The sequence below is a fragment of the Budorcas taxicolor genome, chromosome 10 (genome assembly GCF_023091745.1).
Source record: "Budorcas taxicolor isolate Tak-1 chromosome 10, Takin1.1, whole genome shotgun sequence".
Classification (NCBI taxonomy): Eukaryota; Metazoa; Chordata; class Mammalia; order Artiodactyla; family Bovidae; genus Budorcas; species Budorcas taxicolor.
Genome location: NC_068919.1, coordinates 83,145,967 through 83,173,796, shown reverse-complemented (window position 1 = coordinate 83,173,796; position 27,830 = coordinate 83,145,967). Strand labels below are relative to the sequence as shown.

Below are 27,830 nucleotides of genomic sequence, written 5' to 3'. Positions count from 1 at the left end.
CAAATCTTAAAATTACAGATACTTTTTACTATTTTGTACTATATACCTCTATTGAATCTTCAACAATAGGCATGTGTTACATTAGAAAAATTCATAATGAAACAAAACTCCACAAAGTTACCTAAAATATGTCATTAATAACAATGACATGAATTTAGTGTTGTCCAGGGGACAAACGATTCAGATAAGATTATTAAACACTAGAATCCAACCTTGAATCTCTCTCTCCTGTCAGCAGCAGAGCAGTACATTACAATTTGGGGGAAGGTCCAAGGTGTTTGGTGAAGAAGGTTAGAATTTGCTTCCATGCATCTACCTGGGCCTTAGAATGGGCCCTGGGCTCCCCACCCCACATTACGGGTTTGTCCAATAATTTGTGCAAAGAAGCTGGGCACATGGGGAAATAAGGAGGCTCAATGTAGTGCCCAGTCCCAGGATAAGAGATGATCTGGGGTTTTTCCTTTCCATGGGCCTGTAACCGTTCAGAGGCTATCTGGGCATAAAGCTCACTCCTCCAGTTATGGTCATCCTGACCAACAATGAAGAGGATGGGCCCCTGGGCCTTCTCTATTGGAATCATGCAGGGGTTCTCACATCCCCCTATAATATCATTCCTTACATCCACAATGTCTAGGAGGCCTGAGAAAGCTACCTTCACTCGCCTCAGGTCATGGCCCAGTGGTGGAATGTTGCTGTCCTTGTAGTATATGACTCTGTGTCCACTGAACCCAGATCCATTGATGGAAACTGTGGCTGAGATGTTCTTCAAAAATGAGGCCATGGAGAGACAAATATCAGCCCCTAAAGAAATGCCCAGAAGCCCAATGCGTGGGCCCTTTATCTGGAAGAAAAGAAGAGACAAGAGTCAAGAACATACCCAAGAGAAAAACATTTTTCTAAATGCAACTAGAGATGCTGCTAGCTTTAATTTGTGAACTGGCCACAAGACATTCAACCTCAGTTTACAGAGGCGTTTCTTCCCATATAAAGACTATCTTGCTGGACACATGGCAAACAAATTCAATGGTAAATTTGGGATGATGGCTTAGTTGCTAAGGACTGCAGCCTGCCAGGCTCCTCTGTCCATGGGATTCTCCAAGCAAGAATACTGGAGAGGGTGGCCACTTCCTTCCCCAGGGAATCTCCCCCACCCAGGGGTCAAACCTGGGTCTACCTGCATTGCAGACAGATTGTTTACTTGACTGAGCCACCAGGATGGTTTGCAAACTTCCAGAGAGTCAGACACTAGAGAATGCTGAGTCTTGGAGCCTGGCAAGTTCAGAGCCTTATGTTCTTGGGTATCTAAGCCTGTGAAACCAAATTCTGTTACAAGAAATGAATCATTATCAGACCACTTCTAAATATATACTGAAAACTGGTTAACTTAACAGAAACAAAGTAGGACTGCAGAGTCCAGTTAAGGAGTTCTTATCTTCTGAAATGGGTGGACAAGTTTCAATCATCTGAGAACATACCCTCCTATCAGAAAAATATTAAAAAGCATTCAAAGCAGAAACACTAGAAACTCCACTTTCTCTCAAAAGAAATTTTCATATCACTACCTAATTCCTTGAAATAAAATTTCACATGACTTTTACAATGAATTCTGCATTATTAACCCAACTGACAAAGAAAGGGGATGGTGCTTCAGGTGCTTTAGGCACTAAAACCAAGGAAGTCTCCGAAGGAAATCTCTGTGAAAGAAGCGCAGAGCAGCACCAGTGCACCCAGTGCAGGTGAGTGCAAAGGGACAGCTCTCTGGGGTTGGTCCTGAAGAGAATGATGAAGGACATCAGGAGAACCTGGGTGTGTTGAAGCATGTAGCACAGGGCTTCTTCAAAATACTCCAGGTGTATCACATCAAATTTCTTGGGAAGATCATCAAAGTCATAATAAGCTAGAGCCAATGTGGCAAAGCCGTGGCCAGCCAAAAGACTGGCCCGATATTCCAATAGGCCTCCTCCAATACCGAAGATGTCAATGATCCCTGGGAAAGGTCCAGATCCTAGAGACAGTAATATTACAAAGGGAAAATATTATATAATTTAATGAATTTGCTTTCCATGCTCAACATCACTAATTATTAGAGAAATGCACATCAAAACTACAATGAGATACTCACCTCACACGAGTCAGAATGACCATCATTAGAAAGTCTACAGATAAGTGCTGGAGACGGTACGGACAAAAGGGAACCCTCCTACACTGTTGGTGGGAATATAAGTTGGTGTAGCCACTATGGAAAATAGTATGCTGCTGCTGCTGCTGCTAAGTTGCTTCAGTCGTGTCCGACTCTGTGCAACCCCAGAGACGGCAGCCCACCAGGCTCCCCTGTCCCTGGGATTCTCCAGGCAAGAACACTGGAGTGGGTTGCCATTTCCTTCTCCAATGCATGAAAGTGAAAAGTGAAAGGGAAGTCGCTCAGTCGTGTCCGACTCCTAGCAACCCCATGTGTGGAGGAGCTGGAAGGCTTTGAGCAAATACTGAAAATGTATTTGCTCCATTCATGGCGAAGGTTGGAAGCTGGAACGAGCATAATAAAGGGTTATGAGCTTTCACCTAGTGCCTGAGGCTGGGAACGGATAACGAAGGGTTATACGCCCGGCCTTGAGGCGTTCAAAGGCTTCCTTCTGACCACCTGTTTCTGAGAGCAAGGACTGTTGTTTCATGATAAGTCTCCCTTTAGAGTTTCGCCAAAGCTATGTTATGGCTTGGGCAGTGGGAACTGTATTTTATGCTTAAATGCTTTGATGTTTATCTGAAATGGCTACGTGCAAGTCTGTCTTATGCTCTATTCCCTGAAAATTATAAAACTACACAATTAGATAATAAACTTTGTCAGTCCACTAGAGGCTGTCCCTGCATGTCCTTTTCAGAGTGCGGTTCTCCGAGCCTTACACCCATGGACTGCAGCCTACCAGGCTCCTCCGTCCAAGGGATTTGCCAGGCAAGAGTACTGGAGTGGGGTGCCATCGCCTTCTCCGATGGAAAATAGTAGGGAGGTTCCCAAAAAACTAAAAATAGAGTTGCCATATGATCCAACAATCCCATTCCTGGGCATATACGAGGAAAAACTATAAATCAAAAAGATATATGAATTCCTATGTTTATAGCAGCACTGTTCACAACAACCAAGACAAGGAAACAAGCTAAATGTTCACTGAGAGATGAATGGATACAGATGCGGTACATATATGCAATGGAATACTACTCAGCCTAAAAGAGAATGAACCAACATTTACAGCAACACGGATGGACGCAGAGATTATCATAGTCAGTGAACTAAGTCAGGAAGAGAAAGACAAGCACCATATGATACACTTATATGTAGAATCTAAAATATGACACAAATGAACTTATCAACAAAACAGAAACATACTCACAGATGCAGAGAACAGACTTGTGGTTGCCAAGAGGGAGGGTGTGTTGCAAAGGGATGGAGTGGAAGTTTGGGGTTAGCAGATGCAAACTAGTATATAGAGAATGTATAAATAACAAGGTCTTGCCATATAGCACAGGGAACTATATTCAATACCCTGTGATAAACTATAATGGAAAATAATATATATATGTATAATTGAATCACTTTGCAGTACAGCAGAAATGAATACTTTGTAAATCAACTACACTTCAATTTTTTAAAAAGAGCCTGCTTTCCTTTTAAAGATCTTTCTAAACTATTAGTCAGTTCCTGTGAATCAAAGGAAAGATAATAGTTCCCTGAGTCATTATTGAAAAGGGATACAAGTTCCTTTTAGGGAAGGGAGTCCAAGTAAAATATATAAGGTAACTCAGCAGATGGTGATTGCAGCCATGAAATTAAAAGACGCTTACTCCTTGGAAGAAAAGTTATGACCAATCTAGATAGTATATTCAAAAGCAGAGACATTACTTTGCTGACTAAGGTCCGTCTAGTCAAGACTATGGTTTTTCCTGTGGTCATGTATGGATGTGAGAGTTGGACTGTGAAGAAGCCTGAAGAATTGATGCTTTTGAACTGTGGTGTTGGAGAAGACTCTTGAGAGTCCCTTGGACTGCAAGGAGGTCCAAGAAGTCCATTCTGAAGGAGATCAGCCCTGGGATTTCTTTGGAAGGAATGACGCTAAAGCTGAAACTCCAGTACTTTGGCCACCTCATGCGAGGAGTTGACTCATTGGAAAAGATTCTGATGCTGGGAGGGATTGGGGGCGGGAGGAGAAGGGGACAACCGAGGATGAGATGGCTGACTCGATGGGCGTGAGTCTGAGTGAACTCCGGGAGTTGGTGATGGACAGGGAGGCCTGGCGTGCTGCAATTCATGGGGTCGCAAAGAGTTGGACATGACTGAGAGACTGCACTGAACTGAACTGATCGATGCGTTTACCCTCCATATTATTTTACAACAAATTATCTCAAAGGTTCTAAGAATCTGTAGTTGTAGGCAAGAATAACCAAGTTAATAATCTTGTAAGAAAACTTTTGTATTGTGTTGCATCAATGCGACTTTGTGTGTGTGTGTACTTATGTTTCAAATGTCACTTGACCAGAGGAAAGAAAAAGAGATACCCAGTTAGGCTTTAGGTGAGGAAGGCCGTGAAGTCTAAAGAGTGATCTGTGGTAGAGAGGAGCATGAAACTGTGGGCAAGGGGCCCAGTGTACCAGGACACTCGAGAAGAGAGGAGGCACGAGCTTCCTCGGCTGTCATCATATTGTGTAAGACCATCATACTGTGTCAGAGCTGAAGGTCATAGAAATCTGCAGTTATTCATCGCAAAGTGAACCTACAGACCCCATCCAGGCCTTTTTTTTCTTTCTTTTAATCTACATAATAACAGTATCCACCTCTTTGGGATACAGAGGTTAAATGAGATAATGCAAGCAAACCGCATAGCAGAGTGCAGAACAAATCAAAAGCCTCCATTGTGAATGTGAGGTCACGGATTTAGTCAACATCCTCTTCTCTGACCCTGATCCCAAACCACCCGTCCTGGGAAGCCGTATCACAAACCAAGACGACCTAGAGCACACCCTCGCCAGGCCCCAGCACCCCAGGCTCACCTGGCGGCAGGAAGAGCGTGCCGCGCACCCGGCCCGCGCGCACCGGCTCGCGCCGCACCCCGGGCGCCAGGAAGTCGCGCTCGTGCACCGCCCGGCCCAGAAGCCGCTGGGCCTCCGGTTCGTGACCGTCGAGCACCTCCAGCTCCACGGCGAAGGGCGTCTGCACATCCCGCTTCAGAAATCGCCAAAAAGGCTTCTCGGGCTCCAGAGCCCAGAAGAGCCCCATGGGCTCGAGCCCCGCGAAGCTGCCGCCCAGCGCGGGCGCGCGCTCCAGGTCCAGCAGGCCGGCGGCGTCGGCGCAGTAGCGCGCGTGGGCCCTGAAGAGCGCGCCCTTCTCGTCGCGCAGGGACGCGCGCAGCGTGACCGGCTGCCCCGGCGCCAGGCCGCGCACGGCGATGCGCACGGGCTCGTCCCAGCGGCAGCGGCCGGCCGGCTCCAGCCTCACGGTCACTGTCATCCCAGACGCACAGTCGCAGCCTATACCCTGAATGTGAAAGCTCAGGTCGCTTCCGGTGTCCCACCCCAGGCCGGGTGTGCACGCCCAGTGGACCGGCGAGGTCAGGAGTCGCCTGGCTCCGGGGAGCGGTCAAAGGCTGAGGCGCCTCCGGAGGCGACCTGGCGCTTCCGGTCCATGTACCTCCTCTAGCCGGCAGCTTGCCTGACTAAAAGTCGCTTTTTGCTTGACTCAAAGTCGTTTTCCTGGCAGGACGCACAGGGATGTCCTGCTGTCCATGGGGTGCCAACCCGCCTGCGGACGCCTCTTTTCAGCCTCAAACCTCCCGCATCGTTGGGGGTAATTGATTCATGGTGAAACCAGAGCTGAGTGACTTTAGACAGAATTCCAAGACTTGTAGCCCCTCCATAGAAAAGGACAACTTAAAACTTTTAATGAACTATAACGTATATACCAAAAACGTGCATAAATCTTAAGCGTACAGTTCAATGAATTCCAAAACCCGAACGTACTTAGTTGGGTATCCAAGCACAGGGATTCAGAAACATCACTACCAGCACTCCAGAAGCCACCCTCCTTTCTACTCCAGTCGCTTTCCCATCCCCAAGGTACTCTGAGTCCAATAAAACGGGTTGGTTTTTCCCAACTCTATTTTATGGTGATGAATCCTTCAGTCTGCCTTCTTTAGTGTCTGATTTTATTCTGATATTATGTATTTGAGATTCATCAATACTGTTGGGAGCAGTTGTAGATTTTCCGTGATCACTGACAAACAGTATTGCATTTTGTAATCATTAAAGTATTTGTCAAATTTGACTGACTATAGGCATTTCATAATTCCCAACTAGGGATTGTTAGATATAGTGCTTCATTTTGGTGATGTGAATATGAAAGATTGAAATTGCTGTATCAGAGAGAATGAGAACATTCAGTCTTCGTAGACACTAAACGTCAACATTTTGAAGGTGACCCTGGAAGCAATACAGATATAATGTCCAAGGATGTATTTTATATTTACTACAATTTATATGTAGTATAGTTATGACCGTGTGCTGTGTGTGTGTGCTAAGTTGCTTCAGTCATGTCTGATTCCTTCTGACTGTACAGACTGTCCTTGGGATTCTCCAGGCAAGAATCTTGGAGTAGGTTGCCCTTTCCTTCTCCAGGGTACTCCATTGCTAAAGAGTAATGGCTACTCTTGTTAAATTTATCCATCTTGTTAAATTGTGTGTTTCACATTCACAATTTAACAAGTCTGTAAAACACTGGGAGTATTTTTCGCATATTCGAGAGGAGGAACCTGAGGCTTAGAGAATGTTAAGCTACTGAGGATTAACCTCTGTCAGAGCCTTGACAGACTCCAAATGTGGAACTCAACAGTGAGCAGCAGCATTGGGGTGAAATATATTAGAATTCTAGCCCTGACTTCATCACTGACTAGTTCTGTAGTCTCAAGTAAGGTTATATCTTTGGGGGTTTAAGAGTTCCTGTGTTTAACATGATGAAAGTCTCCTATATGGGGATCAAAGATGACAGTATATGTGAAAGGCTTTGAAGAATACTAGGAAGCAAAATAGAGGAGAAGGCAATGGCATCCCACTTCAGTACTCTTGCCTGGAAAATCCCATGGACGGAGGAGCCTGGTGGGGCACCGTCCATGGGGTCGCTAAGAGTCAGACACGACTGAGTGACTTCACTTTCACTTTTCACTTTCATGCATTGGAGAAGGAAATGGCAACCCACTCCAATGTTCTTGCCTGGAGAATCCCAGGGACGGGCGAGCCTGGTGGGCTGCCATCTATGGGGTCGCAGAGTCGGACACGACTGAAGCAACTCAGCAGCAGCAGCAGGAAGCAAAATGTCATGTTTAACGTCATAGTACCCAGGGACTGAGCACATTTGTGTTTTGTTTCTCACGCTCAGTCACTCAGTCATGTTGGACTCTTTGTGACCCCATGAACTGTAGCCTGCCAGGTTCCTCTGTCCTTCGAATATTCCAGGCAAGAATACTGGAGTGGGTTGCCATTTCCTTCTCCAACTGTTTCTCATGGTCTCTGGATAATTGTCATAGGTTTGCACAGTGCTTCTAAATTGCTCTGTAGGGAAAAATCAATTCTTTTTGAAGGAAAAAAATATGTACTTTGAAAAACAGAGGTAAGCAATGTTGAAAAGTTTACAATGGGAAATGATAGTTTACTCTCCCACCAGCTGCCACTTCCCCCAAATCTGAGTGCTTCCAACTAGGTTTTATTTCCAGATGTTGATGACAGTATGTAAGTGGGCATGTGAACCTGCTATTGCTTTTTAAAATATTTATTTCTTTATTTTTGGCTGTGCTGAGTCTTTACTGGTGCTTGCTGGCTTTCTCTAGTTGCGGCAAGCAGGGGCTACTCTCTGGTTGCTGTATGCAGGCTTCTCCTTGAGGTGGCTTCTCTTATTGTGGAACCCAGGCTGTAGATGCACGTGCTTGAGTAGTTGTTGCGCACAGGCTTAGATCCCCACCAAGGATCACACCTGTGTCCCCTGCATTGGAAAGTGAATTCTTAACCACTGGACCACCAGGGAAGTCCCTTGCCTTCTTCTGGATTTAGTAAGTTTTTCCTTTTTTTCTTGTGTTCTCTTCATTTGTGAATTAAATATTGTTTATTTTAGTAGTTACTCTTGAATTTTTGAAAAGAATCGTTATTCTTGAAATGTTAATAGCGTGGACAGTTTCTTTACCTTTCTCTCAATATGAAAGAGACCTTAGAATACAGTTTTACCTCACTATCTGATTTGTTTTAGGACCCCAGACAATACCAAAATCTACAGATACTTAAGTCCCTTATATAAAATGGAGTAGTGTCTGCATATCACCTATGAAAACCCTCTCATATAGTTTAAATTATCTCTATTTACTTATAATACCTAGTATTATGTGAAAGAAAGTGTTAGTTGCTCAGTCGTGTCCAACTCTTTGCGACCCCATGTGGAGAACTATTGACCTTGAACACTTCAGGGGCCGGGGCACTGACTCTGCATGCAGTTAAAATCCAAGTATAACTATAGTTATCCCTCTGTACCTGTGTTCGCTTCCATGTATTCAAGCAACAGCAGCTGGTGAAGTACTGTAGTACATATTTATTTTTTAAGTTCAAAAAAAGCAAAAAAAGAAAGAAAAAAGTTCACTTGTAGGTGGACCTGTGCAATTCACACCTGTGTTCCTCAAGGGTCAAATGTGTTTTCCATATTATTTCATCATAACCTCTTAGTTTTTAATTTCTGGGACTCCTTTTAAATCTAAGTTGTTTGGAAACAACTTTTGTATAAATTGAAAATTTTAACTTTTTCCCCAGATAGGCCTTCCTGGTGGTGCTAGTGGTTAACAACCTACCTGCCAATGCAGGAAACATAAGACGCGGGTTCAATCTCTGGGTCAGCAAGATCCTCAACAGGAGGGCATGGCAATGCATCCAAGTATTCATGCCTGGAGAATCCCATGAACAGAGGAGCCAGGCAGGTTATGGTCCATAGTGTCACAAAGAGTCAGACATGACTGAAGCAACTTAGCATGCAATTTCTGCACAGTACTAAGTATAAGGGTGGGAAAAAAATGCAAATCAGCAGCCCTGTTTTTCACCACTGCCCTATAAAAAAGTCCCATGTTCCTCAAGCAGCCTCTTTTATCTCTACTTTCACTTATTTTTATGGTTACCTTCATTGTATTAAATATTATGCATGTTTCTCTATTTCATAATATTTGCATTTTGTAGTTATTTACTGACTCACGAACATTCAACTTACTCTTTCTTCTTCCTCCAGGTGTTTGAGAGATGTAGTATTATTTTTTGTTATTCTGTTGGTTAATTTTGTAATTTTAAATAACATATATGTGTTTATTTCTTGCCCCATCAAATTTCAACTAAATGTATGTCTTTGAAAGATAGAGATATTATCAACCCTATGTTTTCCAATGTGTTTAAATTCCATTTTTACTCTCTCTGGTAAACCTCTTATTAATTTCTATTTTTCTCCAACTGTATTTAAAAAATATAGTCTGCATCATTTCTACTGTGAATTAAAAATATTGCCTGCCATATCAGTAAACAAAGGATGTTCCAGGCATCAGGCCAGTACAGCCACCCCTAACAGTGACACTGAGGGAACTCAGAATGGAGACAGACAGGCTTCCCCTGAGGTACATCCTGGGGGGGCTCAGAATGGGAAAAAAACAGGATACTGGCCCTAGGTAGCTAAGGTATATATCAAAGGAATTATTTCAATACGCCCAGACTCATGTATCTTCCTAAACATAAAAGAGTACTTAATTTATTAACTTGAGATACCTAGTTTTCTTTAACAGTAGTCTTTTGAGGTTCCCAACTGCCCAGTCATTGTTGCAAAAACCCTACATAACCTGAAAGAAAGAAAGTGAAAATGTTAGTCGATCAGTCATGTCCAGCTCTTTGTGACCCCCATGGACTGTAGCCCGCCAGGCTCCGCTGTCCATGGAATTCTCCAGGCAAGAATACTAGAATGGGGTGCCATTCCCTTCTCCAGGGGATCTTCCCAATCCAGAATTAAACCCACGTCTCCTTCACTGCAGGCAGATTCTTTACCAACTGAGCCACTAGGGAAACCCTATATAACCTTGCTCCTCCCTTGCCACTTTGGAACAGTCTCAGAGTTGAGAGGCTGTGTCCCAGGCTGAAGTCCTCAGTTTTGTCCACCAAATAAAACATAATTCTCAACTTTCAGGTTTGGATTTTTCACTCAGTACTACTCTTGGTACTTTATTACTTCTTAATGTTCTGAACATGGTCAACTTTTATAAATATTTAACAGTATTTGAAAAGAAGATGGAAACAGTGGAAACAGTGGCAGACTTTTTTGGGGGGTGGGGCTCCAAAATCACTGCAGATGGTGACTGCAGCCATGAAATTAAAAGACACTTACTCCTTGGAAGGAAAGTTATGACCAACCTAGATAGCATATTCAAAAGCAGAGACATTACTTTCCCAACAAAGGTCCATCTAGTCAAGGCTATGGTTTTTCCAGTAGTCATGTATGGATGTGAGAGTTGGACTATAAAGAAAGCTGAGCACAGAAGAATTGATGCTTTTGAACTGCGGTGTTGGAGAAGAGTCTTGAGAATCCCTTGGACTGCAAGGAGATCCAACCAGTCCATCCTAAAGGAGATCAGTCCTGGGTGTTCATTGGAAGGACTCAGGATGACCATTGTATCTATTACTGTGGGCAGGAATCGCTTAGAAGAAATGGAGTAGCCATCATGGTCAACAAAAGAGTCCAAAATGCAGTACTTGGATGCAATCTCAAAAACGACAGAATGATCTCTGTTCATTTTCAAGGCAAACCATTCAATATCACAGTAATCCCAGTCTATGCCCCAACCAGTAATGCTGAAGAAGCTGAAGTTGAACGGTTCTATGAAGACCTACAAGACCTTTTAGAACTAACACCCAAAAAAGATGTCTTTTTCATTAGGGGACATGTCCTTTTCATTCCAGTCCTATAGGGGCCTGGAATGCAAAAGTAGAAAGTTTGGCCTTGGAATACAGAATGAAGCAGGGCAAAGGCTAATAGAGTTTTGCCAAGAAAATGAACTGGTCATAGCAAACACCCTCTTCCAACCACACAAGAGAAGACTCTACATATGGATATCACCAGATGGTCAACACTGAAATCAGATTGATTATATTCTTTGCAGCCAAAGATGGAGAAGCTCTATACAGTCAGCAAAAACAAGACCGGGAGCTGACTGTGGCTCAGATCATGAACTCCTTATTGCTAAATTCAGACTGAAATTAAAGAAAGTAGGGAAAACTACTAGACCATTCAGGTATGACCTAAATCAAATCCCTTATGATTATACAGTGGAAGTGAGAAATAGATTTAAGGGACTAGATCTGATAGAGTGCCTGATGAACTATGGAAAGAGGTTAGTGACATTGTACAGGAGACAGGGATCAAGACTATCCCCATGGAAAAGAAATGCAAAAAAGCAAAATGGCTGTCTGGAGAGGCCTTACAAATAGCTGTGAAAAGAAGAGAAGTGAAAAGCAAAGGAGAAAAGGAAACATATAAGCATCCAAATGCAGAGTTCCAAAGAATAGCAAGAAGAGATAAGAAAGCCTTCAGCAATCAATGCAAAGAAATAGAGGAAAACAACAGAATGGGAAAGACTAGAGATCTCTTCAACAAAATGAGAGATACCAAGGGAACATTTCATGCAAAGATGGGCTCGATAAAGGGCAGAAATGGTATGGACCTAACAGAAGCAGAAAATATTAAGAAGAGGTGGCAAGAACACACAGAAGAACTGTACAAAAAAATTCTTCACAACCTGGATAATCACGATGGTGTGATCACTCACCTAGAGCCAGACATCCTGGAATGTGAAGTCAAGTGGGCCTTAGAAAGCATCACTACGAACAAAGCGAGTGGAGGTGATGGAATTCCAGTTGAGCTATTTCAAATCCTGAAAGATGATGCTGTGAAAGTGCTGCACTCAATATGCCAGCAAATTTGGGAAACTCAACAGTGGCCACAGGACTGGAAAAGGTCAGTTTTCATTCCAACCCCAAAGAAAGGCAATGCCAAAGAATGCTCAAACTACTGCACAATTGCACTCATCTCACAGCTCAAAATTCTCCAAGGAAGGCTTCAGCAATATGTGAACTGTGAAATTCCAGATGTTCAAGGTGGTTTTAGAAAAGGCAGAGGAACCAGAGATCAAATTGCCAACATCTGCTGGATCATGGAAAAAGCAAGAGAGTTCCAGAAAAACATCTATTTCTGCTTTATTGACTATGCCAAAGCTTTTGACTGTGTGGATCACAATAAACTATGGAAAATTCTTCAAGAGATGGGAATGGCAGACCACCTGACCTGCCTCTTGAGAAACCTGTATGCAGGTCAGGAAGCAACAGTTAGAACTGGACATGGAACAACAGACTGGTTCCAAATAGGAAAAGGAGTATGTCAGGTTGTATATTGTCACCCTGCTTATTTAATGTATATGCAGAGTACATCATGAGAAATGCTGGGCTGGAAGAAGCACAAGCTGGAATCAAGATTGCTGGGAGAAATATCAATAACCTCAGATATGCAGATGACACCACTCTTATGGAAGAAAGTGAACAGGAACTAAAAAGCCTCTTGATGAAAGTGAAAGAGGAAAAAAAATAAAAGTGAAAGAGAAGAGTGACAAAGTTGGTTTAAAGCTCAACATTCAGAAAACGAAGATCATGGCATCTGGTCCCATTACTTCATGGCAAATAGATGGGGAAACAGTGGAAACAGTGTCAGACTTTATTTTGGGGGGCTCCAAAATCACTGCAGATGGTGATTGCAGCCATGAAATTAAAAGAGACACTTACTCCTTGGAAGGAAAGCTATGACCAACCTAGACAGCATATTAAAAAGCCAGAGACATTACTTTGCCAATAATGGTCCGTCTAGTCAAGGCTAAGGTTTTTGCAGTGGTCATGTATGGATGTGAGAGTTGGACTATGAAGAAAGCTGAGCGCCAAAGAATTGATGGTTTTGAACTGTGATGTTGGAGAAGACTCTTGAGAGTCCCTTGGACTGCAAGGAGATCCAACCAGTCCATCCTAAAGGAGATCAGTCCTGTGTGTTCATTGGAAGGACTGATGCTAAAGCTGAAACTCCAGTCCTTTGGCCACCTCATGCGTAGAGTTGACTCATTGGAAAAGACTCTGATGCTGGGAGGGATCAGGGGCAGGAGGAGAAGGGGACAACAGAGGATGAGATGGCTGGATGGTATCACCGACTCGATGGATGTGAATCTGAGTGAACTCTGGGAGTTGGTGAGGGACAGGGAGTCCCGGCATGCTGCAATTCATGGGGTCACAAAGAGTCAGACACGACTGAGCGCCTGAACTGAACTGAACTGTACTGAACAACCTTTCATTCCTGCCTTCAATCTTTCCCAGCATCAGAGTCTTTTCAAATGAGTCAGCTCTTCGCATCAGGTGGCCAAAGTATTGGAGTTTCAGCGTCAGCATCAGTCCTTCCAGTGAATATTCAGGACTAATTTCTTTTAGGATGGACTGATCAGATCTCCTTGCATTCCAAGGGACTCTCAAGAGTCTTCTCCAGGACCACAGTTCAAAAGCATCATTTCTTCAGTGCTCAGCTTTCTTTTTGGTCCAACTCTCACATCTATACATGACTACTGGAAAAACCATAGCTTTGACCAGATGGACATTTGTTGTCAAAGTAATGTCTCTGCTTTTTAATATGCTGTCTAGGTTGGTAACAGCTTTTCTTCCAAGGATCAAGCATCTTTTAATTTCATGGCTGCAGTCACCATCTGCAGTGATTTTGGAGCCCAAAATAAAGTCTCTCACTATTTCCATTGTTTCCCCACTATTTTCCATGAAGTGATGGGACAGATGTCATGATCTTAGTTTTCTGAATGTTGAGTTTTAAGCCAACTTTTTCACTCTCCTCATTGATTTTCATCAAGAGACACTTCAGTTCCTCTTCACTTTCTGCCAGAAGGGTAGTGTCATCTGCATATCTGAGGTTATTAATATTTCTCCCGGCAATCTTGATTCCAGCTTGTGCTTCATCCAGCCTGGCGTTTCACATGATGTACTCTGCATAGAAGCTAAATAAGCAGAGTAACAATATAGAGCCTTGATGTACTCCTTTCCCAATTTGGAACCAGTCTGTTGTTCCATGTCTGGTTCTAACTGTTGCTTCTTGACCTGCATACAGGTTTCTCAGGAGGCAGGTAAGGTGGTCCGGTATTCCTATCTCTTTAAGAATTTTCCAGTTTGTTGTGATCCACACAGTCAAAAGCTTTAGCATAGTCAATGAAGCAGAAGTAGATGTTTTTCTGGAATTCTACTTGCTTTATCTATGATCCAGTGGATGTTGGCAATTTGATCTCTGGTTCCTCTGCCTTTTCTAAATCCAGCTTGAACAATGGAATTTCTTGGTTCATGTACTATTGAAGCCTAGATTGGAGAATTTTGAGCATTACTTTGCCAGCATGTGAGATGAGTGCAATTGTGTGGTAGTTTGAACATTCTTTGGCATTGCCTTTCTTTGGGATTGGAATGAAAACTGACCTGTTCCAGTCCTGTGGTCACTGCTGAGTTTTCCAAAGTGCACTGCTGCTGCTGCTGCTAAGTCACTTCAGTCGTGTCCGACTCTGTCCGACCCCATAGACGGCAGCCCACCAGGCGCCCCCATCCCTGGGATTCTCCAGGCAAGAACACTGGAGTGGGTTGCCATTTCCTTCTCCAATGCATGAAAGTGAAAAGTGAAAGTGAAGTCGCTCTGCCATGTCTGACTCTTAGCAACCCCATGGACTGCAGCCTACCAGGCTCCTCTGTCCATAGGATTTTCCAGGCAAAAGCACTGGAGTGGGGTGCCATCACCTTCTCCCCAAAGGAGAGGTTCTCTGCTAGTAAATGGATTATACGTAACTCCTTTTCTACTCGAATAACTGTCTCTATTTTCCAAGTTTCCTATGAATTTTTATTACTTTAGATTCAGAGAAACTAAAGAAATCCTATCAGTTAAGACACATATCAAAAGCCATATCTCTCTGAATTCTTTTCTAATTTTCTACTCAATAGTAGGTAGTTTCACTGGTCCCCTGCATAAGGCATGCCTGTGGCATCTCTAGTCCCCCTTTTCTTACCTCCTCCATTGTAAAATAATTTGAAGAGGAAGCCATGTTTGTGTCATTTGAAATACATGGTCTACAGATTTGACTTGGTCATTCATTAGCTGCCAAGTCTCTGATGCTTTAGCTTTTTATCACTCATGTCAGCCCCAGAATTTCTAGAGAAGCTGGATTCTCCAGCCTGGTTAACTGGAGACTCCTTCAACTGCCATGGAACATGCTTTTTACAGAAAGTGGCGGAAAGAGAAATATGGAAAGAGGAAGGGAGGAGGGCAGATCACACACACATTGTTAATAATCAAGGGAAGGCATGTAGGGCATTTTAAGGTGCCTGTCAGCTCCTGCAAAACCATACTACTAGGTAAAGGCCAGGATTTAAACATGGTTCCAGAACTATGCTTTTAACATAAGTGCCCTGAAACCGCCCCTACCCTCACACTACAATCCAGGAAATCTACTGAAAACTTAGGTAGAAGAAAGAAGAGCCACTTCCTTTCCCTGTGGCTGGGGCTGTTACCCTGCAGAGAGCATGGATGAGCTTAACAAAGAGAGAAGAAACTGGATGTGGGGAGACTGAGCTCCAGCTCTAAGGTACCATGCGAAAATTTTTCTGAGTCTTGGTTTCTTCATCTGTAAAATGGAGATGACACCAGCCTCACAGTGGGACAGAAGAAAAACTACTACTAAGTAGTAATCTAGCTAATAATTTACAGCTAAAATGTTCACTTTCATTCTTAAAGGAGATACTCAGTCTGATAATATTTTTCATATTTTATACAATTTGTATACATATATAGCAAAATCACTTATCAACAAATTATACAAATTCAAGTATAACTGATTCAAGAAACTTCCAAGCAGCAATTGTACACCAGGTATTATTCTTCCTTTCAGAACTAAAGCCTTGTCAGTTATGTGTTGTTAGGTATTAAAGGGTATGCTTTCTCCACCTGCTGTGGTGTCTGTAGAATCATTCTCTTCCCAAACAACTGAAAAAGTATGGAATATATAAAAATCTTGAAAATTTCTCGATGAGTTCACTTTAATATTGAAGGGGGAAAATGTAATTATAGAAAAGAAAAAACTACACACATATACTAATTGTGGCAGCTGTTCCCAGGAAGATTAGCATAAAAGATCACCGCTTTGCTGGAATTGTCCCCTTTTCCCCACCCAGGTGTTTATGGAAGAAAGTCTGGAGCTGCTGCCAAGCATCTACCTGGGCCCTGGCATGAGCCCTGGGCTCCCCTCCCCAGATGACAGGAGTGCCCACCAAGGTGTGCAGGGAAGCCGGGCACAGGGGGAAGTAAGGAGGCTCAATGTAGTGCCCTGTCCCTGGGTAACAGATGACCTGGGGTTTTGCCTTCCCATGGGCCTGCAAGCGCTTAGAGGCCTCGTTAGCATAGAATTCACTCTTCCAGTTGTGGTCATCCTGACCCACAAGAAACAGGAAGGGGCACTCAGCCCTTTCCACAGGAATGAAGCTCTTCCGGTCAGGTCCTTCCAAAGGGCTGTTCAGGACTTCCACAATGTCTACAAAGCCATCTTTGGTCATCTTGATTCGATTTTGGTTGAAACCCACAGGCGGCAGAATCTCACCTTTGTAGTGTAAGTTTCCACCGACATGGGCCACAGAGCCATTGATTATGACGGCCGCAGAGATGCCCTTCAGGAAGGAAGCCATGGAGAGGCAGAGCTCGCCTCCTTTTGAAATCCCAAGCAGCCCAACTCCTGGACCCTTCACCTGGAAAAGATCAAAGGGAAAAGGAGAATGAGTCCATGAACAGTGCAGTGTGGCCAGTAGTGCCTGAACTTGAGAGTCAGGGAACTGAGCCTGAATCTGGGCTCTCCCAGTTATCAAGGTCTTCAGTCTTCGGACGGAGAAGGCGATGGCACCCCACTCCAGGACTCTTGCCCGGAAAATCCCATGGACAGAGGAGCCTGGTAGGCTGCGGTCCATGGGGTCGCGAAGAGTTGGACACGACTGAGCGACTTCACTTTCACTTTTCACTTTCATGCATTGGAGAAGGAAATGGCAACCCACTCCAGTGTTCTTGCCTGGAGAATCCCAGGGACAGGGGAGCCTGGTCGGCTGCCATCTATGGGGTCGGACAGAGTTGGACACGACTGAAGTGACTTAGCAGCAGCAGCAGCCTTAGGATACTGGCCTATCCTTCCTCTGTACTTGCTTTCCACAATTTCTCCATCACCAATCCTTGTGTCTTGAACAACCAAGTGGATGACAACTGAATACTTTGGCCTCATAGTCCCTTGGCCTCCAAACCTCCAGTGATCTTTTTCTCTCTCCCACTGAAGAGACATACTCCCATTGTCATAACCTAACCTGAGTCATCAGTTAAGTACCTCATCTCCAAGATCTCAGCTTCAAGCATTCTACTCTCTAATCACCCTCCTATTTACCTCCAGTTTAGCCATTCTAGTAGTGCCCACTGCTATCTCTTTGAGACTCTGACCACCATTTCTTCACCATCAGTACCTCTCTCCTGTTCTCACTTCCCACCTCATCCAGCTTAGATTTCAAGCTTCATCATTATTTTTACCCTCCTGCAAACACTGTTAACTACTTTAATTGGTCATACTTGCTTGAAAAAGTTCTAACCTCAGTTAAATGCACTTATAATTCACATCCTCAGGGCCTGCATTTGTGCAAATGAACACTGCTACAGAAAAAAATCACCGCTTGTGTTGACATAACTTATGTTTATGTCATGATCACAAATTTCAAATAAACATCCATGCTGCCCCTTAGTCCTGAAATACATCACTGATGTTTGCTTTCCACTTCTCTTAAAGACTGTTTCATCTTGTCTCCTACCTTTGTAAGCCGCTTTAACCTTTATTCCCCATCACTTTCATCCCATCCTACTTTATGGAGAAAATAGAAGATATCAGGTAGGAACTTGTCCTCATTTCCCCTTCCAAGTGTGCTTAGTTCCACATGAAGCAAGCTCCCTGCTTCCCTCCTGTTTCCTAAGTAGCTCTGTTCTTCTCCAAGGCCATCCCTCTGCTTGTCCTTGGGATCTCATCCATTCTCATCCTCAGTGACTTTGCTCCTGCAATGACTTCCTCTCTCTTTCCTTTGTAACTTTCTTCTCTACTGGCTCATCCCCATCGGTGTACCTCTTATATTTTAACTCTAGGTAAATTTTAGCTCTAGTTCAGATCAATTCAGTCGCTCAGTCGTATCCGACTCTTTGCGACCCCATGTATCGCAGCACACCAGGCCTCCCTGTCCATCACCAACTCCCGGAGTTCACTCAGACTCACGTCCATCGAGTCAGAGATGCCATCCAGCCGTCTCATCCTCTGTCATCTCCTTCTCCTCCTGCCTTCAGTCCCTCCCAGCATCAGAGTCTTTTCCAATGAGTCAACCCTTCGCATGAGGTGGCCAAAGTACTGGAGTTTCAGCTTCAGCATCATTCCTTCCAAAGAAATCCCAGGGCTGATCTCCTTCAGAATGGACTGGTTGGATCTCCTTGCAGCCCAAGGGACTCTCAAGAGTCTTCTCCAACCAAAACCATTGATTCTTCGGCGCTCAGCTTTCTTCGCAGTCCAACTCTCACATCCATACATGACCACTGGAAAAACCATAGCCTTGACTAGACGGACCTTTGTTGGCAAAGTAATGTCTCTGCTTTTCAACATGCTGTCTAGGTTGGTCAGAGCTTTTCTTCCAAGGAGTAAGCTCTAGTACCTCTTGCATTTTAACAGTCCCTTGACCTGAAATCTGCTCTGACCTAGTTTCTACTCCCTTCACAGCAAAACTTGTGGGAGTCTTTGTAGTTATTTTATTTCTTCATTCACTACTCAGTCCCCTCCAGGGTAATTTGCCCTGTTCCATAAGCACTGCTCTTGTCAGTCACCAAACACTTCTGTTATAAATGGCCTTTTGATTAGCCTTCGAACAGCAGTCTTTTTTTCTTTTTGTCATGGTTTCTACAAGAGCACCCTTAACTGATTTCAACCATTCATTTCTCATAAAGACACTGGAAATGGGATATTATTGTCATCTCAGTTTTTGAGAGTAAGAAACAGGCCCCAAGGTCATAAAGCAGTTAAGTGGCAAAATGAAATATCAGATTTAACTTTTCTCTATCAAACATATTGTGCTGGTTCCACTACACCTTGCCACCTTTTCTAAGAGCTCCAGTGGCTCTATTCACCTTGAACACATTGAATTATAAAATTAGCAAGGTTCATGTTCTATTCCTCTGATATCCTAAACCTCTATTTCCTACTAGCCAGGTTCTTTGCCACCAGGTACCTCCTTAAAACTGAATACTCTGCTCTCAGATGGGCACATTAAGGAGAGGTTTGTTAAACACTAACATTTAAACTGGAGACAGTGATTTCCTTCCCCTTTTCCTCAACTTCTTGGGTCAAACCCAGGGTTCTCAATGTGTTTGGGCTTGTAATGAAATACTACAGAATACTGGAATATAAAATTCCATAATTTCAACCAGGACAACTTTACCAGCAGGAAATCTAGCAGTAATATCTAATTGCATGGAAACTCTCTGGGAAAAGTGACTATGAAAGGTAGTGTGGGCTGGGGGCAGGGAGTGGCTGTCAAGAATTTGGTCAAATTCTGTGAAAACCAGGAGCCTTTCAGAGAAGGAGAACTGATATGTAGAACATGAAACTAGAGAAGTTCCAACCTGAGGGTGATTAAGCAGGTAGTTCACAGCTTCTTCAAAGTACTCCAGGTGGAGGTTCTCCAGGCCCTTGGGGAGGTCTTCATAGTTATAATAAGCCAGTGCCATCACAGCAAAACCCTTCCCAGCCAGCAGACTAGCTCGATATTCCAGAAGGCCACCTCCAGCTCCCAAAATGTCCACAATCCCAGGAAAGGGCCCAGGTTCTTGAAAAGAAACAAAACACAAAACTAAACGATACTTGAAACTCTTTTCAATGGTGGCAAAAGCCATTTTTGCCTATTTGGAGATGTCAGAGTTTTCTGTTGCCAATCAGAAATGCTAAACAACTCAGGTCTTCAAAGGTCCAGACTGTGGCACAGGCTAAACCCACATTCCCCTCTACACCCAGTGCCTCAAAGCCGCAGAGTTTTTCAAAGAGCATGTACTATTTTTGTGAGTAAAAATCAGTTACAAGACTTCCCTGGTGGTATAGTGGATAAGAATCCGCCTGCCAATGCCAATGCTGGTTCCATCCCTGGTCCGGGAAGATCTCACAGGCTGCAGATGAGCTAAGCCCCTGTGCCACAGCTACTAAGCCTGCCCCCTAGGGGCCGAGTGCTGCAACTACTGAAGTCTTCATACCCTAAAGCCTGCATGCCACTGCAACTACTAAGCCTGAGTGCTACAACTACTGAAGCCCAAGCACCCTAGAGCTCGTGTTCCACAAGAGAAGTCTCCACAAGGAGAAGTCCGAGCACCATAACAAAGTGTAGCCCCCGCTCAACGCAAGTAGAGAAAGCAACAAAGCAGCAGTGAAGACCCAGTAAAACCAATAAAACAAAACCAAAAAGAATTAAAAAATAAGTTACAGATAGGACTTCCTTGGTGGTCCAGTGGCAAAGAATCTGCCTTGCATGCAGGGGACAGGGTTCCATCACGGGTCGGGGAACTATGATCACACATGTTGAGGAGCAAGTAATCCCCTGCACCACAACTACTGAGCCCATGTGCTGCAAGTATTGAGCCCAAGAGCCACAACTAGAGAGTCCATGCACTGCAAGGAAAGATCCCGAATGATGCAGTGAGGATCCCATGTGCTGCAACTGAGAGCCACTGTAGTGAAAAAAATAAATAAATATTTTTTAAAAACAGTTACAGACAATGGAAGCAGCAAAATCACTGCCCTCTCCTGCACTCCCTCCCAAACTGACAATGCCAAATGCTAGTGAGGATGTGGAACAACTGGAGGCTTTACACATTGCTGGTAGTGGGAAAATTAGTAAAGGGGAACCTCACAATGGATCTGGAGGATGGAAGGGGAGCTCTCAGCAGCACCACTCCACATCAATTTTAGGAAGGACTGTCAATTACAAATCACAACAGAAGAATCATTAACAGGAAAGAATCATCAGTCACAGGTCCCAACAAAAACAGATGTACATTGCATCCCCTCCAAGAAACTGACTACGCCAGGAACTCAGCCAGTAAGAAACCACCATCACCCTAAACTGTCACGTTTCGTCAATGGACTTTTGTTCAAAACAACTCCTCCCACCTTCCTCCTTTTTCTCTATTAAATAACTTTCCTCTTCTTGGCTTGTTAGGTTTGCCTATGGTTTTTGTCATGTCTTGCTTGTCTCAAATTGTAATTCTCTGTTATTTCCAAATTAACCCATTTTTTTACTAGCCAAGTAACTAGCTTTTATTTTTAAGGGCAACAGTGGGGATGCACACTGATACAATCACTTTGGGAAAAAAACTGAGCAATTTCTTATAAAGTTAAACATACTTTATAAAGTCAAACATAACTTAGGTTATAACCCAGCAATCTCACTCCCAGGTATTTGCCCATGAAAAATGAAAATTTGTGGTCACACAAAAACTTAGATGCGTGTTTGCAGTGACTCCAAAGTCTTGGAACTCAAATATCCTCCAAAAGGCAAATGAAATAACAAACTGGCACATCCATTTAATGGGAAACTTCTAAGCACAAGAAGAAGGCGCTACCAACATATGGAGCAAGAAGAATGAACCTCAAATGTGTTATGCTAGGCCCCAACAGCTACCTACTGTGTATGATTCTAGTTATTTCACCTTTTCACTATTTGTAAGCACTTTATATTTTTTTATAATTTTATTTATTTATTTATTGACTAGGCTGGGTCTTTGTTTCTGCTCCAACTTTTCTCTAGTTACAGCAAGCCAGGGCTACTCTCTGGCTGTGGTGCGAGGGCTTCTCATTTCAGCGCCTTCTCTTGTTGCTGAGCATGACTCTACAGTGTGGGGGCTTCAGCAGGGGTGGCATCAGGGCTCAGCAGTTGTAGTTCCCAGTCTCTGCAGCACAGGCTCAATAGTTGTGGTGCGCAGGCACAGTTGCTCTGCAGCATGTGGGATCTTCCCAAACTAGGGGTCAAACCCATGTCTTCTGCATTGGCGGGCAGATTCTGGAGCCTTAAACTTCTCTTCCTAAAGTTTTTCAGTTTTACAACTTTGCTTCTAACTTCCACAGTATATTAAGATTTAAGAAAGAGTAGATGAATAGCTATGTTTCTTTTTTAGCAGTGTATGCAAGTTCCTTTTCTTCCACATACTGGTTAAACACTGGTGATGTTAAACTTCTAAATTTTGAGAATGTTTAATGTACTGTGTAGTCTTATTTTGCATTTCCTTCATTCCTAATGAGGATAAGTTTTTGGGTTTTTTTTTTTTTTTTTTTTTTACTTTTTATTGGCTGGCTGCTTTTTATGAAACGGTAAAATTGACTGATAGTTCAGAAGATCTCTGGTGGATAGCAAGAGACCCTCCTTCACACTGTTTTTGTTGTTTGGTTGTTAAGCCGTGTCTGGCTCTTTGTGACCCCATGGACTGTAGCCTGCCAGGCTCCTCTGTCCATGGGGATTCTCCAGGCAAGAAGACTGGAGTGAATTGCCATGCCCTCCTCCAGGGGATCTTCCCAACCCAGGGATCAAACCCGCATCTTTCAGTCTCCTGCATTGGCAGGCAGGTTCTTTACCACTAGCGCCACCTGGGAAACCCAGCATCTCCCGGAGTGTGCTCAGCTTCACATCCATTGAGTGGGTGACGCTATCTAACCACCCCATCCTCTGCTGCCTCCTTCTTTTGCCTTCAGTCCTTCCCAGCTGGTCTTTTCCAGTGAGTTGGTTCTTTGCATCCTTCACGCTAATTTTCTTAAATCTTAATATACCATGGAAGTTAGAAGCAAAATTCCAAAACTGAGAAATTTTAGAAAGAAAATGTTAAAAACTGGAAACTATCTATAGTTGTTGTTGTTTTCTCCCATTACAACTGTCTTCCCTTTCTCTGAGATGTCATTGCCCTGACCTCTGTTTTGGGGCGAATCACCTTCCCAGCCAGCCTAACGGTCCAGTCCCGTCTCGGGTCCATTCCTGTTTCAGGCCCCGCGGACCTTCCGAATGTTATGAGCTACCTACTTATTACCTTCCTCTCTTACATAGAACCCCACTCCAGTACTCCTGCCTGGAAAATCCCACGGACGGAGGAGCCTGGTAGGCTGTAGTCCATGGCGTCGCAGAGGTTCGGACACGACTGAGCGACTTCACTTTGACTTTTCACTTTCATGCCTTGGAGAAGGAAATGGCAACCCACTCCAATGTTCTTGCCTGGAGAATCCCAGGGACGGCGGAGCCTGGTGGGCTGCCGTCTATGGGGTCACAGAGTCGGACACGACTGAAGCGACTTAGCAGCAGCAGCAGCAACTTACATAGATAAACAAGGAAGCTGGCGGCTCACCTGGCGGCAGGAAGAGCGTGCCGCGCACCCGGCCCGCGCGCACCGGCTCGCGCCGCACCCCGGGCGCCAGGAAGTCGCGCTCGTGCACCGCCCGGCCCAGGAGCCGCTGGGCCTCGGGTTCGTGACCGTCGAGCACCTCCAGCTCCACGGCGAAGGGCGTCTGCACGTCCCGCTTCACCAGGCGCAACAAAGGCTTCTCGGGCTCCAGAGCCCAGAAGAGCCCCATGGGCTCGAGCCCCGCGAAGCTGCCGCCCAGCGCGGGCGCGCGCTCCAGGTCCAGCAGGCCGGCGGCGTCGGCGCAGTAGCGCGCGTGGGCCCTGAAGAGCGCGCCCTTCTCGTCGCGCAGGGACGCGCGCAGCGTGACCGGCTGCCCCGGCGCCAGGCCGCGCACGGCGATGCGCACGGGCTCGTCCCAGCGGCAGCGGCCGGCCGGCTCCAGCGTCACGGTCGTCACCAACCGGACAGTGGTCCGAGAGACTGGGTTACTAGTCCTCAGCTTTAGAGGTCCTGCCAACTGCACCCAGGGCGTCGGGCCCCATCGGCAGAATCCAAAGTGCCTCAGGAGAGCCTGAGAGGAGGCTACCATTTTGCGCCTTCTTTAGATCTGGGATCAACTGAAGATGGCTGTGAAGAAAGTTAGAAACCCGTCAGAGATTCTCTAGCGGAAGCCCTCTTATTGGTAGGCTCAGCGCCCAATGCGGCGGAGCAGCTGCTGTGTCGTTTGGAGAGCCTGGGAGTCGTGCCAATCAGTGGCCTGCATTTGAAAGCAAGAGCGAAAACAGACTCACAGGAGCTTTATGCTGCGAACTGTAGGAACTGTAATTCTGCGTCTCAGGAGCTCTTTGGCTTGGGCTGCGTGGGCTGTACGAGTGTTGCCCTTGCAGGCAAGTGGCATTTAACTGAGCCAGACATGACTGAGCGACTGAACAACAACAAATCTTAGGTCTTTTCTTTTAGAATGTGCACTGTGGTGTTTTGCTTGTATATTATTTGTGTATATACTTATTTTTCCACACCATTCCACAACTAACGGGCCTGGCATCTTACAAGCTGTGTGATCTTACTTTCATTCCTTCAGTTCAGTTCAGTCAGTCAGTCATGTCCTACTCTTTGCTACCCCCATGGACTGCAGCAGGCCAGGCCTCCCTGTCCATCACCAACTCCCAGAGTTTACTCAAACTCATGTCTATTGAGTCGGTGATGCCATCCAACCATCTCATCCTCTGTTGTCCCCTTCTCCTCCTGCCCTCAATCTTTCCCAGCATCAGTGTCTTTTCAAATGAGATATGAGTGTAAAAATAGCCCAATGAGGTGATAGTTGTTATTTTGTTTTTTGGAGTCTCATGTTGCTCCTTTTAGGCAAGTGTTATCTCCCTTCACCTTGGACTTCTCACTTTTCCCACTTTTTCTTAAGCTGTCGATTCCACTCAGTGGTGAATTTTTTAGGAAATTTAACTGCAGACCCCTTCTAAGGTCTCGTACTTGATTTTACATTCATGAATGTACATGCTTTCTATTAGAGAAACTTGGAAATTGTATAAGCTTCAAGGCCACAAAACCTGTGTTTGCCTCTGTTCCTAATAAAAGCCACCTCCATGAACTTCCCAGAGGAGACTTTTTGCCTAGTTTCAAATATTCACAACTGCCTTTTCTCTAATTCTGTAACAGTTCTGTAGGATACTTCACAGTATATTTTGTGCATAAGAATCTCAGAAACAAGAAATTTATGAGCAAATTAAGTCCCCAGAGAGGTGAACTGATTTGCTAAAGGTCACAGAGCTAGAAAGTGGAAATTCTGAGATTTATACCTTTGCAATCCAATTCCATCTGAACCATCATTCTTTGCTTCTCACATGATGATGTTCTAGTTGAGATGATGTGAGAAACAGGCTCATATACTGTAGGTGGATGCATATACTGGTATGATCTTTTCAGAGCAACCTAATTAAAAATATTTAAAGGATACATTCTCTTTGATTCACAATTCCACCTCTGGACATTTCACATATTTATAAATGTGTAAATATTTGGCTATAACAATACTTACCATATCATTGTTTTAATAGAGGAAAAAGAAAATAACTATAAATTTGGTTTAGTCAGTTGAATTGTGATGCATTCATATAACAGAAGAGATGTAGCCATTAAAAATAATATAGCAGAATATGAGGAGAAAATTTTCATGACATTGAAAGCAGGTAGAGAACACTTTGTAGACATTATATATATTAAAACATTTTTAAAAATAAAGACTAGTAGAAAACTACCCTAAACTGTTGTCTTAGGCTTTGGGGTATTATTAGTTTTTTTAAATACTTATTTATTTGGCTGAGTTGGGTTTTAGTTGCAGCACGTGGGATATAGTTTCCTGACAAGGGATTGAACGCAGGCACCCTGCATTGGGAGAGGAGAGTCTTACCACTGGACCACCAGAGAAGTCCCATATGGGTAGTTTTAATTTTCTTCTTTGTGCAGAATTTCACACACATGGCTTTTATAATTAAACAGGTTTTTTTTTCACTGTGGTAATACACAGATAAAATTTACCATTTTAAAATGCAGTTACCTGAGTATGTTCACATTGTTGTGCAGCCTTTAACACTACCTCTTTTTCATCACCTAAACTGAAATTCTATACCTATTAACTCATCATTCCTCCTTCTCCACCACAGCCCCTGGAAATCACTATTCCACTTTCTGTAGCTATTATTTGACTAAAGGAGGTCCAACCAGTCCATTCTGAAGGAGATCAGCCCTGGGATTTCTTTGGAAGGAATGATGCTGAAGCTGAAGCTCCAGTACTTTGGCCACCTCATGCGAAGAGTTGACTCATTGGAAAAGACTGATGTTGGGAGGGATTGGGGGCAGGAGGAGAAGGGGACGACAGAGGATGAGATGGCTGGATGGCATCACTGACTCGATGGACGTGAGTCTGAGTGAACTTTGGGAGTTGGTGATGGACAAGGAGGCCTGGCGTGCTGCGATTCATGGGGTCGCAGAGTCGGACACGACTGAGCGACTGAACTGAACTGAACTGAAGCACCTCTTAGATAAGTGGAATCGTAAAGTATTTGTCCTTTTGTGTCTGGCTTATTTCACTTTACATGATGTCTTCCAGGTTCGTCCATATATGTAGCATATTTCTGTATTTTATTCCTTTTGAAGGCTGAATAATATTCTGTTATATATGTATACCACATTTTGGTTATCCATCCATCCACTGATGGACATTTGGGTTGCTTCCACCTTTCGGCTGTTGTGAATATACAATGAACATGGGTGTGCAAATATCTGTATGAGCCTCTGCTTTCAATTCTTTGGGTATATACTCAAAGGTGGAATTGTTGGATCACGTGGTCATTTTAATTTTTTGAGAAAAGTTGACCAAGGTTTTAATACTTAATTTAAAAAATTCTTTCAGTTGTTTCATCTCAGGGAACACATCCATTCACTCCTTTGTGAGGGTCCCAGTGTCTGAGCACAAACTGAGTTGTGGCACTAAAGTCAGTGCTCAGGTTGGTCAACGAGAGATGGTGATCACTTGAATAGCACTGCCCCAGCTAAACTGGGCAGAACTTGATGGCCAGAAATTTTCTTTACTGTAAGGACAAATTCTTTTCACAAGGGGAATCCTGAAGACCAGTATTCTGTAGGCCTGGAATTTTATTATTAAAAATATAGGACTTGAAGAATCTCCTTGTAAAAACCGTTATTGGCTGATAACCCAGCCAGAATTGGGGAAGCAGAGGAGATGGAACTGAACTGTGTGAAGGAAGGAGATTAAATAGGAGCAGAATAGAAAGAGAATGGGAAAGGCCCCAAAGACACTCATTCTGCTTTACCATTTGTTTCATCAGGCTGCTGGTCTGAAGCATGCCAGAGCTGGGTGTTCATGTGTTCCCCTGCTTTGTCTCTTTCTCAGTAGGACTTTTGAACTGAGGTGGAGGGGAAAATATTGAGCTGCATAGACCTAGACATTATTTTTCAAAGGAGGACCGAGAAATCCATTTTGCCACCAATCAGTAAGTACAGTATAATTTCCCAAAGCTCAATTTACAAAGAAAGAAATTTAATAAATAGCTGAAGATACTCCTGATTGAACCTGTAGGTTCTGTGAGTAGACTTGTGGAATCCTAAAGAGGTGGTTGCCTAGTAACCAATATAAGCAGCTTTGGAATCTAAAACTAAGGAAGGTTTAAGATGGCAAAACCTTGTTTCCCGTTGAAGGTTGTGTGTGGGAAGCCAC

General features: G+C 44.0%; 1 protein-coding gene across 1 annotated transcript; it reads right to left on the bottom strand.

Moving 5' to 3' along the window:
* Positions 1-216: 216 nt before the first annotated feature.
* On the bottom strand, positions 217-24,202 carry LOC128054551 (acyl-coenzyme A thioesterase 2, mitochondrial-like). Its single transcript, XM_052647186.1, has 5 exons — positions 23,585-24,202; positions 19,835-20,037; positions 16,755-16,899; positions 1,803-2,005; positions 217-841 (listed from the first exon to the last, which is right to left on the bottom strand). The coding sequence occupies exons 1-5, from the start codon at positions 24,168-24,170 to the stop codon at positions 251-253; spliced, it is 1,728 nt and encodes a 575-aa protein (XP_052503146.1). The 5' UTR covers positions 24,171-24,202; the 3' UTR covers positions 217-250.
* Between the last annotated feature and the right edge of the window lie 3,628 nt (positions 24,203-27,830).

What these genes read in the sequence shown, in the direction of transcription:
- LOC128054551 (XM_052647186.1), bottom strand. Translation starts at nt 24,170, where the DNA reads ATGGTAGCCTCCTCTCAGGCTCTCCTGAGGCACTTTGGATTCTGCCGA. An exon ending in CACGCTCTTCCTGCCGCCAG is followed by an intron (nt 20,038 to 23,584) that starts GTGAGCCGCCAG and finishes TTTCTTTTCAAG; the next exon opens with AACCTGGGCCCTTTCCTGGG. An exon ending in TGGAAACTTACACTACAAAG is followed by an intron (nt 2,006 to 16,754) that starts GTGAGATTCTGC and finishes TACTGTCTCTAG; the next exon opens with GATCTGGACCTTTCCCAGGG.